Source organism: Condylura cristata, unplaced genomic scaffold, assembly GCF_000260355.1.
Source record: "Condylura cristata isolate star-nosed mole 26May11 unplaced genomic scaffold, ConCri1.0 scaffold00017, whole genome shotgun sequence".
In the NCBI taxonomy this organism is placed as follows: Eukaryota; Metazoa; Chordata; class Mammalia; order Eulipotyphla; family Talpidae; genus Condylura; species Condylura cristata.
Window position 1 is genome coordinate 36161156 of NW_004567118.1, and position 12443 is coordinate 36173598.

Below are 12443 nucleotides of genomic sequence, written 5' to 3' on the forward strand. Positions count from 1 at the left end.
CTTTTATAAGTAACGAATTCAGAAATACCAAACGAGTCAAGCTTGCTAAATGTTTCTACTAGCTGTCAACCTCCAAGTTTGAGGATTGAGGAGAGAAATTTAGAAGGGGAGCTCTAGGATAGCAATGATAAGCAATAATCTCGATGGCTTACATTTGACTGCTTTCCATGTTCCAGATTCTTTGCATGAATCCTCATTTCACTGAATCAATTTTTCAGAAGAGACCACTGAACCTTAGAGTTGCCTATGGTCACCCAGCTAGTACTTAACAACTGCACAGTTTGTGTTCCCAATCTCTGGGGCTAGGCGCGGGAGATGAATTATGTCTTCTAAAACTGTTGAAACCGCACAGCCCCTCGCCTGCCCCTTGAGGCTCCAGTAGTAACTTTCAAACTCGCCGCTTGTTTTGACGTGGACTCCGCCCACCTTCGCCGGCCTGCTTCCGCCTGCCGGTAAGGAGCGCGCTCGCCATTGGTCGCGATCGCCGCGGTGGTTTGCGATTGGGGAAAACTTGTACGGCCCCGCCCCCTGGCGCTAAGCAGCCGGGAACAAGCATGGCCGCCACCGGGGCTGCCTCTACTGACCTAGGTGCGCCGGGATTGGGGTGGGGGCTGCGTTGCGCGAGTTGCTGGGGAGGTACGAGAGGGCGGGGACTGCGGTGTGTCAGAGGTCCGGCGGACTGGGAGTCGGGGGTCATTTGAGATTGGACTCCTATAGATTTAGGGGACCCCTATGAATGCGGGCGGAGAGTACCGGTTGCCCTGGCTCCTCCACGTTGGGGGTGCGGCTGGCACCCGAACCTCCTTTTTCGAGCCTGAGTCGATCCCCTGGTCTCTTCAGAGGTGGTCCGAGGCAAGCGCTCCGCCCTCTTCTTCGCTGCGGTGGCCATCGTGCTGGGGCTGCCGCTCTGGTGGAAGACCACCGAGACTTACCGAGCCCCGCTGCCTTACTCTGAGATCAGTGGGCTAAATGCCCTGCAGGTGAGCCCTCGGTGGGGAAGGTCGCGGGCAGCCCACCGGCAAGCTGAAGACTCCACCCATGACACTAATGCTCCTTCCCAAAGCTCCGGCTCGCGGTGCCAGTCGCTGTCGTCTTTACCCGGGAATCGCTGCCTCTGGACGACCAGGAGAAGCTGCCCTTCACCGTTGTTCATGAGAGAGAGATTCCATTGAAATGTAAGTTCCTGGGTCATCGGGCTTCCCTTTCAGGTCTCAGCTCTATCCAGAGATGGGTTGTGTAGGAGCAGCGTGGGTGCTAACAAGTTAAAAACTTAAAAAAAAAAAAAAAGAGATTTATTTACTTATGCATACGGAACTGGGGTACAGGCCTGAGATGCAGGAGCGGTGAGAGGATTCACCAGAGACAGAGTGGGGAGCAGAACAGGCCGACTGAGGAAGTAGTCAAGAGAGGTCTGCTATGCCCTGTGGATCACCTCCAGAGCCGGGATCAAACTCATACTGAAGTGGCTTTAACTTATTTAGTGCTGTGCTTTAATCTGCTACACCACCAGAGAGGGCCTAAGTTAAAAACATTTTTTAAAGGACTTCTCCCAATGAACATGTGTTTGGTTAGGAGAAAAGCCATTTCAAACTCAGTATTCACCAATAAAGCAGTAATCTTATTAATAAAACGGTCGTGCAACCTGATCAAAAGCAGTCGATGCTTCACTAGGAAATAGGGGAAAGAAATAGGATGTAGTGGAAAGAATAGCGTTTGGAATCAAGCTGGATTTGTGTACAGGCTTTGTTCAGTTTGTCAGTAAACTCTTTACTAAGAGTTAGAAACTGTTGTTAGGTACCAGGAATTTGGAGGGAATGAATGAGAAATTGCAAATGGTTTCAAGAAATCCATAAGTAGGTAAGAGAGAAAGGCACATAAATCACAGATGTATATAAGAAGCAGGGATTGCACCTGGAGAAAAAACATTTAACTTTGGGAGGAAAGAAAGGCAGAGGTTGTAATATTTTTTTAAAAGATTTATTAATTTTTTTTACAGATTTATTTATTTATGCATACAAGAACTGGGGTATAGGCCAGAGGTGCAGGAAGTGAAAGAATTCACTAGAGACAGAGTGGGGAGCAGAGCAGGTGAACTGATTGAAATACACTGCTGAGGGGAGCAGTAGGTGGGTCAGGAGAGGTCTGCCAGCCATGTGGGTCAGCTCCCTTGCTGGTAATTGAACTCATGTTGCAGTGGCTGCAGATAGCTTCATAGTCCTGTCCTCTAACCCATTGTGTCCTCTTCCACCAGGGAGGGCCCTTAAAGATTTATTTATTTATGCATACAAGAATGAGGTGCAGGCCAGAGGTACAGGGGCTGGGGGAGAGAGGATTCACCAGAGACAGAGTGGGGAGCAGAACAGGCAGATTGACTAAAATTACACTGCTGAGGGGAGCAGTGGGTGAGACAGGAGAGGTCTGCTGTGCCATGTGGTCAGATCTCCTGGCTGGGGATGGAACTTGTGCTTCAGTGGCTGAGGATAGCTTCATAGTGCTGAGACTTAACCTCTTGTGCCACTAGGGAGACTGTATTTTTTTTTTTTTAAAGATTTATTTATTTGTGCATACAGAACTGGGGTACAGGCCAGAGGCTCAGGGGCGGTAAGAGGCTTCACCAGAGACAGAGTGGGGAACAGAACAGGCAGATCAACGAAGTACACTGCTGAGGGGAGCAGCGGGCGGGCCAGGAGAGGTCTGCCACGCCATGTGGTCACTTCCGGGGCAGGCGGGAATCGAACTCATGTGGAAGCGGCTTTAGATTCTAAGTGCTATGCTCCAACCCGCTGCGCCACCAGGGAGGGCCGGAGACTGTATTTTAAAGTTCCTAGTTAATCTTTTACCTGATGGCTTTAGCATTCATTGGTGCTGAAATTCATTTCATTAGCAGTTGTGATTTTTTAAATTCTATTATTTCTTCTGTGTTTTATGGAATTCTTGAATTTTTCAAATAAAATTTTAGGTTCAGTTTGTCATATTTCAGGGCAGCAAAGTATTTCTTTTGGCATTGCCTTACAGTGTGTAGGTTAACTTGGGGAGAATGAACATTTATAGACTCTTTAGTCTTTCCATCTAGGAGTTGTATGCTTTTCTCATTTTCTTTCAATCCATGCCCTTCAGTAAAGTCCCTTGTTTTTCCTTTTTTAGAGTCTTGCACATTTGCTCCTATCATGGAGATTTTGAAAAATGATTGCTTTTCTATCAGATATTGCTGGTTTATTAGAAAGCTATTGATGTTTTATTTTTACATCTAGTCATCTTACTGCACTGCTACTATTGTAGTAGTTTTAGTTTTTTCAGTTGGTCCTCTTAGCTTTTTCTTTTAAATAATTAACTACTTCAGAAGCGGCTATTTAACCGCTTTCTTGTATTTCTCTTTCTTCTTATATTGGTCAGGAATGTCAGAAAGAACAATGCTAAATGAGGAGAGGGTAGGGACCTTGTCTGCTTACTGACTTTATTGGAACTATATTTACTGTTGTTTTGTTTTTATCAGGATTGCTCCTTGGATTTAATTTTGGGGGCAGCAATTAAAATGATCATATAATTTTTCTCCTTTCATCTGTTACTGTCATGGATATCATAATAGACTTCTCTGTTGGGAGGTACCTCAGGCTGAGGGTAGTGTACACACAGTCAAAGGAAAGAGCTGGACAGGTGGAAGATAGATGGGATTTTGTGTGTTTAACATCCTTGTAGAGAGCATTGGAATCGGTTCTGACTTCCTGGTTTTTCTCTGTGAACAATCACTTTGCTGTCCTCAGCCACTGGATATTGTTAGTATTAGGGCTGGAAATGTTGGCTGAGATCTGAATCATGCTTTTCCCATTATGCTTCTGCCCTTCTCAGACAAAATGAAAATCAAATGCCGTTTCCAGAAGGCCTATCGGAGGGCTTTGGATCATGAGGAGAAAGCCCTGTCCTTGGGCAGCGTACAAGGTACCAGAAGGGGTGATCATACTATTTGAACATGAAGCCCCTTTTTCCCTTCTGATCTTTTAATGTATAGTTTCCAGCTGTGGGTAAGCAGGGAAAGAAATACCTTGTATTTCAGCCTGCATCACTGTCTGGTATATGGAGGGGGACACTTGGGGAGAAGGACTGATTTTTTTGCTCCTGGTATACTACCTGTTCTTGTTCTTAGAGGCAGAATCCATGTTAACTGAGCCACAGGAACAAGCAGCTGGCTCCCTGACTGTGTACGTGATCCCTGAGCACTCTTCACTTCTTCCGCAGGTAGGCTGAGCAGAGACTGGCTGCAACCCAGCCCTTTCTCTCCTGGGTCACCTCCTTGCAGCCTTGCAATCCATTTTTTCCATTTGCTGTAGAAAATTCTCCAGCAAGTAGGGATTTACTCACTGACTCTGCAGCTTTCTTTCTTTCTTTTTAATAAGATTTATTTACTTATGAATACAATAACTGGTATGTAGGCGAGAGGTGGGGGGAGAGTCACCAGAGACAGTGAGGAGCAGAACAGGCAGATTGACTGAAATACACTGATGAGGGGAGCAGTGGTGGGTTAGTTCCCTGGCTGGGGATCGAACTTATGCTGCAGTGGCTGCGGATAACTTCATACTGCTGAGACTTTACTCCTTGTACCACCAGGGAATCCCTTAACTTTGGAGCTTTCTAATTCCAAGACTTGTATATAATTAAATCTCCAATGACCATTTAAAGTAGAATAAAATCAGAATTAAAAGAAAGAAGCTGGTTTGAATGGGTTGTGTCATAGTCAGGTGATTTATTCACCTTTTTACTTTATGAGCAAAAGCCTCAGTACTAAATGCCATTTTCTTTTCAAATTTATAATGTATGAGATATTTAATTATTATAAAATGATGAAAGAACATTTTATTTATTTTTTAATTTTATAATTTATTTTTACAGATTTTTGTGCATTTTTCATAGTCCAGTGCATTTCCCTCCCCACACTGTTTCTGATCCCATTCCCAACTCTACCCCCACAAAATGTCTCTGGTATATAGCTGTTCATCATTATCATTTTCTCGCCGGGTCTGTTATATCCCTGCTAAGAGAGAAACCATCCGGTATTTTTCCTTTTCTTTCTGGCTTATTTCACTAAGCATGATCTTCTCCAGCTCCATCCATGTTGCTGCAAAAGGCATGTGGTTTTTTTTTGGTTGCTGAGTAATATTCCATTGTGTATATGTACCACATCTTTTTAATCCAGTCATCTACTTTTGGGCATTTGGGCTGTTTCCATGTCTTTCCAAGCATTTTATTTATTTTTTAAAGATTTATTTATTTATGCAATACATATGTTGTATCTCCATAAACAATATACTTAGTTTTACATATTTTGAACTTTATATAAATGGTATAGTACAACTTTTGTTTATCGTTTTTTTGTTTGAGAGATTCATCTATGCTCATACATTAAACCGAATGTGCTCTTTTTAAATTCTGTTGAATGTTTAGTAGTACAAACATATCACTTTTTACCCAGTCTGTTGCTGACAGGCGTTTGGATTGTCTCCAGGCTTCACTACTGGAAATAATACTGCTGTGAACATTCTTGTGCTTGCCTCTGCCATGTGCCATTTACTCCTGTCAGATTTTCCAGTTGCTGTTTACTCTGCTTTTCTTGCTCAGCATGCCATCTTTCCCACAGAGAAGATTTAGATTTTGTCTGGATTTCTTTGTCTGTTGGGAAAGAGCATGGGCTGTTAATGAATAAAGCTCAAGTACACAAGCTCAGAAATGTAATTGGGAGTTCACTATGAATCTAAAGACAGGTGCAGGCCTGTGGTCTGGCCCGAAGGCCAGAGTCTCAGACAGGGGCCCCAGTGCTCTTCTTTTTCCTTCCCTGAGCCATAGGACTCTCTTGCTTGTCCTCCACAGGACACGTTGAGCTACATTGGGCCCAAGAGGACTGCGGTGGTGCGCGGGATTGTGCACCGCGAGGCCTTTAACATCATTGGCCGCCGCATAATCCAAGTAGCCCAGGCCATGTCTTTGACTGAGGATGTGCTTGCTGCAGCCCTGGCTGACCACCTCCCAGAAGACAAGTGGAGTGCTGATAAGAGGCGGCCTTTGAAGTCCAGCTTGGGTAGGGAATGCAGGCTCTGCCTTGGGAAGGGAGAGGGAAAGCAATTCTGGGGCGGAGGGAATCTGCATATAAACTCTGGACTCCTTTCTGCTCTGGTCTCAAGTTTTGTTGTTGTTGTTTTTTCGTTTTTAAGGAGGTAAATTTTTCTCCTTAAAGACTTATTTATTTATGTATCCAGAACTCGGGTACAGGCCAGAGGTGCAGGGGCAGTGAGAGGATTCCCCAGAGACAGTAGGGAGCAGAGCAGGCAGATCAGTGAAGCGCACTGCTGAGGGGAGCAGGGTGGGTCAGGAGAGGTCTGCTGCACCCTGTGGGTCACCTCCGGGGCAGGGATCAAACTCGCACAGAAGTGACTGCAGCTTGCTTGCAGTGTTGAGCTTTAGCCCACTGTGCCACCAGGGAGGGCCTCAAGTTGTTTTTTAAGGCACTCAGTGTTCATCCCAGGTTTATCCTCCCTTTGGTTCTACACAGCCCCTTTCTATATGGGTTCTATGTGGGTTCAAGCAGCCCCATTCTAAAGAAGAAACAGCCAGGGGAACAGGCTGCCCCTCTTCTTTAGTCCACAGAAGCCTGTGACCTCCTGGACTTCTGTCTTGCAGGCTATGAGATTACCTTCAGCTTGCTCAACCCGGATCCCAAGTCCCACGACGTCCACTGGGACATCGAAGGGGCTGTCCAGCACTATGTCCAGCCTTTCCTGAACGCACTCAGTGTCGCGGGCAACATCTCTGTGGACTCTCAGGTGAGCCAGGGATGAGCTGAGGAATCCCTGGCTGCATGCCCCTCAGTGCTGGTTTGCAAGGCACTTCCTTTGTGTGTCTGGTTCTGGTGTCTGGTTTCCCTCTTTGGTGTCCACCTCTGCGAGTTTCATCAGTGCTTGTTAAACTAACTTCCTCGAGAACTGTGTTTGCCCATTATGCTATCCTTAAAGGAATTTATTTTAGAAAACAAAAAACCCTGAAATAGACTCATGTAGTAACAGCGAAGATGTGAAGAATGCGGCTTTCTGTATCACACAGTGTCCTTTTAGGGGAAACGTGGGAGAAATTTTTGTTAGGTCTTAGGAGTGGGAGTAATTACTTCTGAATAGTTGGCTTGATTTGATCTTTTGGGTGCTGAAGTCTGCTGTTCTTTGTTTAGGCTGTTTGAAAGCCTGGTAAACTGTGTGGCTTTCCAAGCATGTAGTTAGTATACTGAACTTTACCCTTAACATCTGTATTTGTTCCCCTATACCTAATTTGACTCAGCCCTGATTGTGTATCTTATATTTTTCCCTGTCCCAATTGTGTCTTTTTTTTTAATGTACTTCATATCTTTTGTGGGACAAAGTGGTATATAAAGCAGTAAAATAATCTCCCTCTTTGCAGATCCTTTACTATGCAGTGTTGGGGGTAAACCCTCGCTTTGACCCTGCTTCCTCCAGCTACTACTTGGCCGCACACAGTCTTCCCCATGTCATCAACCCAGTGGAGTCCCGGCTGGGTGAGCTCTTGAGGAGTTCGGGAGGGACGCTGAGGCTTCAGCCTGGAGTTGGAGGCGTGTTGTATAGAGTGACGGTTCCTGGTCTGGGTTGGCCTGAGGGCGTTAAAGGAGTACAGGACATTTAGGCTTCCTTTTCATGATGTTCTGTTGACATTTGCTTCTCCACATCATGTTCCCAAAGCATTTATTAAGCGTGCTTCCCAGCACTTTTCAGAAATGAATGGATAGACTGTGTCTTCCTCCCTGACAGTCACTCAGGAAAGATGTAGTCACATGTGGGAAAGACCATGACAGAAGTACATGAAAACAGAATTGAATTGACAATTCTGCTGAGGAACCTTGATACTAGGATTCCAGTTTTTCACTTTTGGGGTGAAACCTAGGAAGAGTAGATGTGACCAGGAGCTGTCGTACAGAGAGACCAAAGTGAGTATATTACTGATTGTGGAGTTGCAGGCTTGTAAGGACTCAAGAGGCCTCCACAAATTGCTTTTCTTTCGTTTATTCAACAGACATTGGCCAACACTGCTTTGTGCCAGTGCTGAGTTCAGAGATATAGAAGGGCACTTCCAGCAAGGGAACTGTGAATTCAGTGTAGAAGAGTGAGTGTGCATGGACATTCAAGAAGGCCAGAAAAGTTTAGTGGTCTGAATTGTAAGGGAGTAACCAAAGAGGAGGCGGGCAAGATGGGCAGGTACCAGCTCAGAAAGGACCACATAAGTGCCTGAACTTTATCTTGGTGTGAATAGCTAGCCATTGAAGGATAGGGAGCAGGGAACTGACATGAAGGCAGATGTATACCTGTGCATAAACTAGTTACAGTAATATGAGTACCATGTGGTAGTGGCAGAGAAAAGCTATCTTAGTCAAGAGTGGGTGGGGTGTTTCAGGGACATTTGGGGGATAAGGACTGTATTTGATCTTTGGAAGAATATTCAGAGGTTCTTTACCACAGAAACCTAGAACTGGATGACATCCTAGTGATTATCAGCTGGGAAACAGACCCGAGTCAGTGACCAGCACGTTAGAAGCTGCCCTGGAAGACCAGGATCCAGCATGCTTTGGTGTTCTGACACCCTTCTCCTTTTGTCCCACAGGATCCAGTGCTGCCTCCCTTTACCCAGTGCTCAACTTTCTACTCTATGTACCTGAGCTTGCCCACACCCCCCTGTATATTCAGGACAAGGATGGAGCTCCAGTGGCCACCAACGCCTTCCACAGTCCCCGCTGGGGTGGCATTATGGTAATGGTCACACTCTGCTGACCCCAGACGTTTGGGGGACAGACAGATGCTCCCTGAGATTGTCCTCTGGTGTCCCCTGTGGCCCGGCCTTTGGGAGGGACTGGCACCAAAGAGGTGAGAGTATTGTGAGCTCATGCCTCACCGCTCCACAGTATCTGATGTCTGCCAGTGTCTTCTAGAATTTGACCCTGTTGCTTGTAGCAGTTTGCACTTGCTGAGAACTCAGTCTGTGTGCGTTGTCGGTTTTAACCCTTTTGGTGGGAGTTTTGTGAGGTTGGGGTCTTTATCTCCCCTGTTACATTGGGACTTTCTCATGAGTCAGAACTCTAAAATGGAATAAAAATATCTCTTTCATAGGGCTTCTGAGGGGATAATGGAGAAAACTTATTTAAAGCTAATAGCAGGAATCATAAATATTAGCTGTACCATCAGGTTTGCAAATTCTGAGGAGCACAGACTATGTCTTCCTTTTTGCTCGTGGCCTCTGGGTGTCTAGGGGAGAGCTGTGCATAGTCCTGGTGTGATGTGACAACTTCCTATCCCCTCCAGGTGTACAATGTGGACCCCAAAGCCTACAATGCCTCAGAGCTTCCAGTGAGAGTTGAGGTGGACATGGTGCGGGTGATGGAGGTGTTCCTGGCTCAGTTGCGGTGAGGTCCTGGGTCTACCATATTCTCCTGAGCTGACTGAAATGAAATCTTACCTGCCTTGGCTGTGTCCAGAGCGCCAGGGAAACTAAAAACATTTCTGAGGATCTTCATCCTCCTAAAATAGAAGATGCTGACAAACTGTTTAAGAAAAATAGACACATGAATATCTGGTCCATTGGGTGAGTTAGGCCAGAGGAATGTGAGAAGATTCACCAGAGACAGAGTGGGGAGCAGAACAAGCAGATTGACTGAAAAACACTGCTGAGGGGAGCAGCAGGTGGTACAGGAACCCCCAGTCAGTGTTTCCTGGCTGGGGTTCGAACTCATGATGTAGTGGCTGTGGATAGCTTCACAGTGCGACACGTTAACCCATTGCACCAACAGGGAGGGCCCTCGAAACTGTTAATTCTTTTTTTTTTTTTTTAAGATTTATTTATCTGTGCATACAGAACTGGGGTACAGGCCAGAGACTCAGAGGTGGCAAAAGACTTCACCAGAGACAGAGTGGGGAGCAGAACAGGCAGATCGACTGCAGAGGGGAGCAGCGGGCGGGTCAGGAGAGGTCTGCCGCACCTTGTGGTCACCTCCGGGGCAGGCGGGAATCGAACTCATGCGGAAGTGGCTTAAGCTTCTTAGTGCTGTGCTTTAACCCGCTGCGTGACCAGGGAGGGCCCAAACTGTTAATTCTTAAGCTAACTGATTTGTTGCTAGCGACTACCTGCAGACCTATGTTGAAGATTCTAGGACTGTGTCTAGGCTTTTCAGGAAAAAAAGCCTTTCATAGGTTCAGGATTAGCGAGGCACAGAATGCATGCCCTGTCAGAGGGAGTACTGGATCATCCCTTAACTCCCAGTGGCCCCGTTTGTCCAAAGAGAGTAGACAGGGTGAGAGGATTAAACTAAGTTGGTGTTATTAGGAGTAATTAGCCATGGGAGCCTTTCCAAACAAGGTCTTAGAAGTCCAGTAGAGGAATAGGTAAAAGTGAAAATGTTGGGCTTGGGATTTAGGGTTGCTTGGTGTTGCTGTTCATCCCCCCAGTACCCCAAAACACTGCCACCTCATGGTTCTGGGTAAGACTAAAAAATCACTTGTAGCTTAGCCATCTTCTCCCACCTGGCCTCAGCTTCCTTGACCTTCGCTGTTCCTACAGGCTGCTCTTTGGGATTGCTCAGCCCCACGTACCTCCAAAATGCCTGTTATCGCAGCCTCAAAGTGAAGGGCTAATGACCTGGGAGCTGGACCGTTTGCTCTGGGCTCGGTCAGTGGAGAACTTGGCCACAGCCACCACCACTCTCACTTCTCTGGCCCAGCTTCTGGGCAAGATAAGCAACATTGTCATCAAGGATGATGTGGCATCTGAGGTAAGTGGGCAGGGGATAGATGCTGTGGTCTAGATCGGAGTGGCCAGAAAGGGCTACGGTGTGGTGCACCAGAGACCCATTGAGGGAGAGGATATGTGTGGGGATTCCTTCTTTCAGTCCTAGACATCCTCTGGAAGGCAGTGCCAGGTCCCCAGTAGGTGGGGGTTGAGGTTTTAAGCAGATGCTAAGAAAATACACCATAGTCCCTGGCTCCATGTATCCTGGTGAATTCTAGGCAGGCTCTCTGATAGATGGAAGGCACAGCGAGCCCCAGCTGTGCCATACCTCCCTTCCCACCCCCAAAGCCTAGGACTTAGCAGTAACCCCATTCCCTTCCCAGGTGTACAGGGCTGTAGCTGCAGTCCAGAAGGCAGCAGAGGAGCTGGCCACTGGGCACCTGGCCTCTGCCTTCGTCTCCAGCCAAGAAGCGGTGACATCTTCAGAACGCGCCTTTTTTGACCCCTCCCTCCTCCATCTCCTCTATTTCCCTGATGACCAGAAGTTTGCCATCTACATCCCGCTCTTCCTGCCTATGGCTGTGCCCATCCTCCTGTCTTTGGTAAAGATCTCCTTGGAGACCCTCAAGTCCTGGAAAAAGCCTGAGAAGACAGACTGAGCAGCACGGCCTCTCATGGAAACCTTCCTTCCCAGCCAGGTGGGAAGTATTAGATTGAGAGGCACATAAACGGAGCCTGTCGTGGATGACTGGTCTGTCTCCAGCTTGCCCTGGCACCTCCAGCAACCAAACCCCGACACTTCAGAATGGACTATTGATTGTCCTTTCCCACTTCTCTATTTCAAATCCCATTCCCCATACTCCATCTCAAGAGTCACATCTGGGTGTCTTTATCCAGCTTGAATGTGAAGGTACTTGCCTCTCTCCCTCAGGGGGCAGAGGCAACTTGCGCTCTGGTCTTGTTCCTCACGGCCCTCTTGCACTGCGGAGCATTAAGGGATAACCTGGGTTGGTTCTATGTACGCCACTCCATGCTACTCCTGGAGCCCTTAGGGAGAGTCCTAGCACTCCTGTCACGGAAGGGCCAGGTGCTTCCCCCCCCCCTCCGCTGGGAATAGCCTGACAGGACTCTAGAAAGTGGCAGCGCAGTTGCTATGTGTGTGCAGCGGCTCCCTTCATCCCTTCACAGAGGCAGTGCGATGATGTGGGATCCGTCGTGCCTGAACTCACACCCTTGCTTCTGCATGCACCACCTGGGAAGCAACTGAACCTCTTTGGGCCTCGGTTTTTATTTGTTAAATGACACTACTAATACCTCACCTTATAATGTGGTTTGAGAATGGAATGTGACAAACTTGTGAAAGTGTTCGGCATATTCTGGGCTCTCAATAAACCGATGGAATGTGAACTGGAACGAAATGAAGTAAGAGCATTTCCTTCACTCCTGTGTACTAAAGGTTTTCTAGAATCTGTCCTCCTGGGCTCACATCACAGGTCCACCTTGCTTCTGTGTGACCACGTGCCCTTTCTGCCTCCCAGTCTGGGGGGTGCCTTTTGGTTGCTAGACACCTAAGCTCTTGTCCCTCAGCATGCCTTGGGTGGCCCAACAAGGCTGTTAGCATCTATTTTTTTCTTAGGGGATCTCTTGTGCCAGCCTAAGCCCTCAGCCACCAACTCATTCAG

The 12443-nt window shown here is 47.1% G+C and overlaps 1 protein-coding gene across 2 annotated transcripts; it reads left to right on the forward strand.

The window, feature by feature from the left end:
* Positions 1 to 538: 538 nt before the first annotated feature.
* On the forward strand, positions 539 to 12174 carry PIGS (phosphatidylinositol glycan anchor biosynthesis, class S). 2 transcript variants are annotated; one of them, XM_004684862.2, is made up of 12 exons: positions 539 to 588; positions 841 to 980; positions 1064 to 1175; positions 3847 to 3936; positions 4142 to 4233; positions 5860 to 6067; positions 6667 to 6809; positions 7435 to 7549; positions 8647 to 8792; positions 9342 to 9442; positions 10594 to 10804; positions 11145 to 12174. In XM_004684862.2, exons 1-12 carry the CDS (start codon positions 555 to 557, stop codon positions 11418 to 11420), a joined length of 1668 nt encoding a protein of 555 aa, XP_004684919.1. In that variant the 5' UTR covers positions 539 to 554; the 3' UTR covers positions 11421 to 12174. The 2 variants fall into 2 exon arrangements, with proteins under 2 accessions (XP_004684919.1, XP_012582088.1); XM_012726634.1 differs by lacking the exon at positions 539 to 588 and adding an exon at positions 590 to 604.
* The last annotated feature ends 269 nt before the right edge of the window (positions 12175 to 12443 follow it).